The following is an 8,686-nucleotide window of genomic DNA, read 5'->3' as shown; positions in this document are numbered from 1 at the left end:
GCATTATCTGACTTGAAATTATACAATAAAGTTATAGTAATCAATCATGGTACCAGAATCAAGGTAGACTGTCTGACCAATGGGTTAGAATTCAGAACTAAGTGATAAACCCTTTGAACTATGGACAGCTAATTTAGGACAAAGGAATAAATTATAGATGGGATTTTATAAATGGGATTTTATTTCTTCATTTTTTCATCCTCTGATTCATTACTTACATATGAGAATGCGACAGATTCTAGTATGATTATTTGTAAATAGCTTGCAGTATATCAATGATTACATTTGTATTAATTGCACATCAAACTACATTGTTAAAATTATAATTTTAATAATTATCAAATGTTTCATGTATCCTACTTTACCATATTATTTGCATAGAGTCACACTTTATTTACAGATTGTGTATATTTCTTTTTTCTTTGTATTTTATTATCAGAATCTCTAGTAAGATGTTTAAAATGAAGCAAGTTTGAGCTGACCATATACCACTTCATCTTATATGTGGTTTCTTTTTGAGCCACTGAAGGAATGTTCAGGACCACTGCAAGCCATTTACTGCATTGCTAGGCAAAACATACAGCAACCATGTGGACAAACCACATGCAAAAATATGGTTTGCATTGCTAGGCAAACCATCGGCAACCATGTGGGGACCCAGGAAATGCACCCGTTCTTGAGGTCTTTGGTGCCGGGGACCATTTGGGTCCTCTTGAAGGATTAGAACAGCAGGGGTTTAGAGGCCTCTAGATCTACACTTTCAATAGCCATGGTCAAGGAGTGGGTACACAAGAACGCATTTATAATCCTCTTGGCATCATGTTTTTTTTTTTTTTTTTTTTTTTTGCTTTTTGGGTCACACCCGGCAATGCTCAAGGGTTACTCCTGGCTCTGTACTCAGGAATTACTCCTATAGTGCTCAGGGGACCATATGGGATGCTGGGAATCAAACCCGGGTCGGCTGCATGCAAAGGAAATGCCCTACCTGCTGTGCTATCACTCCAGCCCCGGCTGGAATTACTGTGACATATTTACTCCATGACTGTGCATTTTTAAATATTTTATTGTGACAAATCATTTATTTTATTTCTTTGTTTCAGGGTCTCACCTGATGATCCTCAGGGCTTACTCCTGGCTCTGTACTTAGGAATTATAATCGGCGATGCTCCGGGGACGCTATGGGATGCTGGAAATTGAGCTCAGTTGGCCAAGCACAGACAAATACCCTACCTGAGCTACTGTCACTATGGCCCCTGTTTAATTTTGAAAATATTAAATAATTCTTGCATTCGGCTACCAAAACTACTGTGACATAATGTAATATTTAAGGAACCTTATAAGGATATTTTCTTGAGGACATGGGCATCTATGTTCATGAATTGGATCAGAGCCTGATTAGCTTTCTCAGGCTTAGCTCTGGTTGGCTCTCAATGTCTCTAGTGCCAGAACATACTTCATAAGACGCTGGAAGGGATGAAGGACTTCACTTGCCCCATTCAAGGACTCCGATGGTCACTCCAGAAGTGTGGATCACGAGGGAAGGTGCCACCAAGCCTTGGCTGCTTCACACGGCTCGCTTCCTGCTGAGCACTCGCCTCAGGGCGCCCTTGACCTCCTTGTTCCTCAAGCTGTAGATCAGAGGGTTCAGCATAGGGTTGAAAAGGCAGTAAAACAACGACAGGATCTTCGTCTGAGTCTCAGTATGCTTGGTTTTGGGGGTCATGTACAGGACGATGAGGTCGCTAAAGAAGAGCACGACCACGCAGAGGTGGGAGGAGCAGGTGGAGAAGGCCTTTTTGCGACCCTCTCGGGACTGGATCTTGAGGATGGCCATGAGGATGCAGGTGTAGGACAGCAGCACCAGGAAGAGGGGTCCCACTAGACACAGCAGCGACCCCACCAAGATGACAATTTTGTTGACCCGAATGTCACCGCAAGCCAATTTCAATATCGACACGATTTGACAGAAAAAGTGGTTGATTATCTGGGGCCCACAGAAGGGCACCCGCAGGAGAAGCGTCACGTGGACAAGGGCTAAGAAGAAGCCGAATATCCAGCAGCTGAGCTCCAGGGCCGTGCACACCCTCCAGTTCATGATGACGGTGTAATGGAGCGGGTGGCAGATGGCTGCGTAGCGGTCGTAGGACATCACCACCAAATTCATGCACTCCGCGATGGCAAAGGCCAGGTACGTGTAAGTCTGAAACAAGCACGGACCAAAGGGCATGCTTTTATCTTGCTTCAGGATATTCGCTATCATATTGGGGATAATGGTGGAGGAAAATAGCATATCGATAGTGGCCAAGTTTGAGAGAAAGAAGTACATGGGGCTGTGCAATCTGGAGTCCAGGACGATGAGTCCCAGGATCACCCCATTTCCTATCAGAGTGAGACTGTAGAAAAATACGAACAACCCAAATACCAAGATTTCAAACCCTGCTTTAATGTGGAATCCCACCAGGATGAATTCTGTGATGTGTGTTTGATTGCTTTTCATTTTTTATCGATCTGTGAATTTTTTTTCAAATTCATAAAATGTGGATGTGGAGAGATTATAGCTGATGATGTGGGAAGGAAATGAAAATATATGGTCACAGAGTGAGGATTAATATAGGTCAAAGGCAGAAACCACAAATTCGCAATCCATGGATCTTTCTAAGTAAAAATTAAGATTAACAATCTGCAAATTTGACTTTCAAATATACTGTAAAACTTTCTATATTGACCAATGTTAAAAATTAAAAGTTTTCACATACAAATTGGATTCTTTTTGATGAATAGAAGATGGCTTTCTTAAAATTTATTGTAAGCAGTAATCAGCTGAAAAATAACAAGAAAACAGATTATTTCTAACATTTCTATAAAACTGCTTTCTCTAAGAAAATAAAATGAGTGATACTTAGAATTTTATGGACTGGATAAATCCTTTGCCTTGAACATGCGGACCTGGTTTCATTTTCACCAGTGAGTCATAGAATCAGGAATAAGCCCTAAGCACAGCCTGGTATGGCCCAAACAAAACAAATAAAAAGATCAATAATTATCATATATCTGAGATATATCAGAAACTTAATAAACAAACAGAAGCAGAGAGACACTCCTGAGATTCAACTCATGAATTAAAGGTAAATCGTAGAAGGAGAATGCTTGAAATATGACCTCTTTATATACTGTGTACTGGGATAATAAATGGGGGTAAGGGATAGTGACCAGACCACTGGCTAGGTGGCCTTTGTACTGAAATATATGTTTCCTGCGGTTATTATTGAATCACCAGTACCTCGCACTATTATAGGAATTGTCTGTATCTGAGGAATCCCTACAGTCAGGTAAAGAACAATGAAAATTCAAGAGCACAAGACCAGGAAAAAAAAAGCTAGGAAGAACAAATTAAATTTTTAAAAATTACTCTTCCGCTCAAAATATGTACCTAAATATGCATCTTGAAGAAAGAAATAGTTCTGCTAAAGAGGAAAATGAAGTAAATATTTGGAATCTTGAAACCACTCCTGTATGCTAAGCCTATATATTAAGTCCTCACTTAATTTCATCAATTGGTTCTAGGAAACTGGTTTATGCTTAAGGAAAGCAGGTTCTTGAATAATGTAATTTTATTTAACACTGGCCAGTAGTTTTCCTTATCAATGTGGTAACAAAATTACATAAGGTGCCTTCAAGAACAATATTCCAAAGATTATAAGCATGGTTAGGATTTTTAATGTGTCTATTTTTTTAAAGGACAGAACACTCACCAAAGTGCTCCACAATTGAAGAAAAATAAATACAGTAGCTATAGAAAAGAAGTAGAATAATAGCCGGAGCCATGCGGAAATTAGGAGATCCTTACTTTCAGAGAAATACTCCCCAGTTTCCCAGTCTCCCTCCCCAGAATATGGGGACATTGGTGATGGGAAAGGTACACTGGTGAAGGAACAGGTGTTGGAACACTGTATGACTGAAACCCAATCCTCAACAACTTTGTAACTGTGAAAAAAATTGAATTAAAAAAATTTTTTTTCAAAAAAGAAATACTCCACTGTGAAAGACTGCAAGGCTTAACAACTACCTACTATTTTTTCATTTTTTAAGGGACAATTTTCCATACTGTCTTTTGATATAACTGTGAGATTATTATTTTTCCCCCCTTTGATCCTGACCTTGTTGAACAAGCAGGCCCTTCTAAACATGATAACCGATCAGCAAAGAATGTCTCTTTGATCAGAAACGTCCCTAATGAGCAATGCATACAATTAATGTTAATGTGTTTCAACCGGTACACATAAAGTCTCTTTTCCTTAGGGCTCCCAATTTTCATGACAACCACAGAAATTGACTAATTATGGCTGAATTTGGATATTGCCTAGATTCTGAGGAACTGTTGCCTCTCATTAATTTATCCCATTCTTAATCAAGATACTCTAAAGTTTTATTTAAGTAGATGCTTGCTTTCTTTGAGTACATCCACACTCCAACTTTTTGAGTGTGTATTTGTTCCTTTACTGGATTGCCTGTCCATTGGCTCTCTGACAGAACTGAGTATGTTCCCAAGTAGTTCTCAAGGGTCCCTTGGCTAACTTCCAGCTACAGTCAACCTGTCAAGTGGTTCAATGTGAGGGCCCTGTCATGCAGCTGGGGTCCAGCCGTGCCGGGAACTTCTAGGAATAAACTCAGTGATGCTTGGGAATCAACTAGCTCTTGAATTCTCTCTTAGATTGAGTCAAACACTGGGCCACGGAAGAGGGCTGACAGCCTGGAATCGCATTGGGTTTCCTATAGCAGACACATAACAGAGAAAAGAGATCAACTACAAGTATTTGCAATAAAAAAGTAGAGCTACTCACTTTTCAAAGATCAACCAAGAAGCTAACTTCTGGACCTAATGTTAAAGAGGGAAGTTGCATATTTATATACCTAAAGAACCCAGCTACTGTCAATAGAGATACAAGGATACTTCTTGGAAAGTTCAGGCTAGATATTTGAAATTGATCAAGAGGAAGAATGTATGATACTTTCTAGAGAAAACAAATGATGAGCTAGAAAAGATACAAAGAGATTTCACCAAAAAAATTAGAGATATTTCACACCCCCCAAATTAAAGATTTTACAAAAAAAAAAGACTTGAAGTAATTACATATAAATTGTTAAATTTGGATGAAGATTCATTTTTGCTTAATTTTGATAAGCAATAAAGGTACCTAAAATGAAGGAGTTTTCAATAATTTAATAATGCATGGATCTTTACTTAAATTCTGACAGCAGAATAGAATATATAAAATTAAATTCTCAGTCAAGGTAAATTCCTAACAAGTGTCTTTATTCTTTGCATTTCACTGTGTCTAGCTCTTGTAGGAGTTACAGCCAATAATATTTTAGTCATACTATTATATACCATCATATTATGCTTTTAAATCTTTTCCTTTTACTCTTTTCATCATATCTACACTGATATCGGGGTAAAATTCCTCCCATATGACTATTTCTAAAAATAGGGATATTTTCCCTTTCCAAGATTGGGGTGGGGCAGGATGTGTAGGGGACTGGCTACACCTGGTGCTGTCCAGGGCTTATTCCTGGCTCTGCCACGGGGATTATTTCTGGCCATGCCACTATACTGGTGCCAGGGACTGAACCCAGGTCCACCTGTGTAAGAAGAAGAGCACCTTAACCTTTTTACTAGCTCTCCAGTCTGACCAGTTCCAAGATTTTTAAGTTGATTTGTTACTACTTTGGGGGGGATCAGAGAGAGGTTTTTCATCAGAGTTCCTTTTTTTTATTTTATACACTTCAAGTTATCATTTTATTATCCTTATTAAACTGTTTTAAAATTTGTATTTTCCAGGATTTAGAGGAACTATTAAAAGTTAGCACATATAAAAATTAAAATATTATAGATAATGAATCTTTGAACATGTGTTCTTGTTAAAAAGGAAGAATCTAAATACAATAAACTACTATGCTATATATATATTTAATGTACCAATAAAATTTTATATATTTAAGAAATTTATTGAGTTAGTAAAGTGAAACATGCCAATAATACTTACATGGCATTAATGTACTATTAAATTAATACCTCAGTACAAATAAAAGTTAATCAGATATATCATAGATAAAAACATTGAATAATTTGAAAAAATTTTAGTAAAATTTAAAAACCTTTGAGTAATCAAAATTATTTGGGTATATTAAAGAGGAAAAATTAAATTTCTTAAAATAAGTCAATGGTGTAAGGAATTGAATAAATATTGCAAAATTTCATGAGGATTTAAATCCTGAGTGACTTCACTTTTAGTAATTTACTAAACTTCAATGTTAACAACTAATGTGAAAACAATAATAAAAATAGGTATAGTCTCTAGTTTCAAAAATTCTAAACACATTTTTAATTTAGCAGCATACAGAAGGGAACAAAAGGAGAAATAATGAGTAAACATCTTGATAAAGAGAAAACATGGAAATAGCAGAAGTAATGACTAATATATTACCACACTATTTGTAAATAAGTTATTAAGATGAAAAGCAGAAAATCAAGTTACAAATTCCTAACATCAATTGTACCTGAACTACATAAACAGAAATAAATATTGTTTCTCACACTCCTTCTCTGAGTACATATACACAGTCTCTCTGTCTCTCTTTCTCTCCTCATATACACAAGTAAAATATTCATAGGCATATTAAGAAATACTGTATAAAACTTGAGAAAGAAAAACCCACAAGAAGATAAAATTTATATCTGTTTCCTCCAAAATATTTAGCAAATTTCAAACAGAAAGGAAATCTTTGACCTCAGAAAGAGTATCACCTATAAAACCTGCAGAAGCATTATAATTAGTGAAAAATATTAAAAGCATTTTTCAAATTAGGGAAGAAGACACCGACAGCATTTCTATTTGATATGGATGCAACAACTAGTCAACAACAAGCCAAAACATAATAAAAGGGCAAAAGAATTTTTTAAAAAATATGAAATGTCATTTTATATAAAACCAATTTGCCTATGTAATAAAATCTACATATTATTCTAATTAATATAATTAATGACTGAATGTATAAACATTTTTGCTAAGTAATTTTTTTTAATTCTGGATTCAAGGTCAGTAGTACATAATGAAGAATGTGTGTTTATAGATTGAAAATTAGCAAAGGCCCAAATATGTACAAATAAATGTTTCATTGAGATTCAAGACAGGCTTCTAATAGGTTTTATAAGTGTGAAAATTAATAGTTCTAAATTTTAGATAAAAATGCAAAAAATCTAGGATAACATGGAAATTTAAAGAAGGAATAACGAATGATAATTGCTCTTTTGACTATCAGCACATATCATAAAGGCAGTGTAGTACTGGATAAGAAATAGGCAAAATCTTGTTTAGGTATGCTTTAGATCTAAATGTGAAACACAAAAGCATTTGAGAATGCAAATTAGTGGACTTAGCAAATAAATATTTCTTAAATAGATACGAAACCTAGAAAAAATAGTTTCTTATTGCAATATTACACACCCAAGATACTCTTAGGTTTTCATTTTATATTATAGAGATTTCTTTCGTTCATTTGCATCTGGGCCACACTCAGAGATGCGGAGGGCTTATTTCCGCTCTGCAGCCAAGCTGCTGTGGCTTATTCCTGGTACGGCTCAGCATTGAGCTGGAATGGCTGCACAAAAGCGTTTACACAAAGCATATGAACCATCGAGTGATCGCCCTGGCCCTGATTTTAATATTCAAGAACAGCACAGTTTGTCTTTGGATGACACATTACAAAACTATGCTTCTTAAAAGTAAAAAACAGTTAAGTACTCACTTATATTTTGTTTTAGATGAGTAAATGTTTGCAAAAAATATAATGCCTTACTGTATTTTTTTAAAGCATCCTTTCACAAATTTCTACCTGCTAGACTGTCCCCTAAGCTTCGGTAAGTAACAGGTGTAGCTACATAATCCCATTCAAGGATCTGGCGGAGGGTTTCCTGAGGATGATAACTGCTCAAGGAGGGTCCTCTACAATGCCAGCTCCTGAAATATACCAGACTGGTTCTTCTCCCACCTTCACGGATCAAAGAGAAAGTCACAGTGGCAAATTTTCTCATGGAGCTTTTGGATTTCTCCCCATCACTGCGCAAGATCTGCCTCCCAAGAAGCAAAAGAAAAGACTCCAAAATCCCTCACCCCTCTAACCAGAGGACATTTTTAAGACCAGTTGGGACAGATGGTCACCTTCAGAGGTCCTCCTCTGAGGAAATAAAAGAGATTTCAAAAAAAACATCTCTGCTTCACTATCTCTGACTTTGTCTTCATCACTTATAAAAGACAGATTAGATGGGGGTCGGGGGCAGTGGGAAGTGAGGTAGATCAGATGCACCTCTCAGCTTGATGTGTTGTGCCCTGTGTGACTAGAGAGGGTACTGGGAATAGAGGACTGAGTCCTGTCAGCACGAATATTATGTTTCTTCTAAACTGACTGAATTCAAGCAGGGGGTCTTAAACTTTCAGAAGGGTGAACATTCAGAAGGGCGAATTTTCCGTCTTGAAGAACCGGATGATTCCTGTGAACCTCATGGCTTACTGGTTTGTAGAATATTGCATGGTGGATAAATGATGCTTTCAGTATTTTGCTGCATGCTTAGTTTCCTTCTCACCTCACAGAAAAAGGTTGTGGAGCTCAGTCACCTAGATGAGAACCA

The 8,686-nt window shown here is 36.8% G+C and overlaps 1 protein-coding gene across 1 annotated transcript; it reads right to left on the bottom strand.

Moving 5' to 3' along the window:
* Nucleotides 1–1,564: 1,564 nt before the first annotated feature.
* On the bottom strand, nucleotides 1,565–2,497 carry LOC101546373 (olfactory receptor 2A12-like). Its single transcript, XM_004608202.2, has one exon. It carries the CDS (start codon nucleotides 2,495–2,497, stop codon nucleotides 1,565–1,567), a length of 933 nt encoding a protein of 310 aa, XP_004608259.2.
* Between the last annotated feature and the right edge of the window lie 6,189 nt (nucleotides 2,498–8,686).

The sequence above is a fragment of the Sorex araneus genome, chromosome 1 (genome assembly GCF_027595985.1).
Source record: "Sorex araneus isolate mSorAra2 chromosome 1, mSorAra2.pri, whole genome shotgun sequence".
Lineage (NCBI taxonomy): Eukaryota > Metazoa > Chordata > Mammalia > Eulipotyphla > Soricidae > Sorex > Sorex araneus.
Note: the sequence above shows the minus strand (reverse complement) of the source record. Positions and strands in the feature narration are given on the sequence as shown.

Coding starts and splice junctions, on each gene's coding strand:
- LOC101546373 (XM_004608202.2), bottom strand. CDS start 2,497: ATGAAAAGCAATCAAACACACATCACAGAATTCATCCTGGTGGGATTC.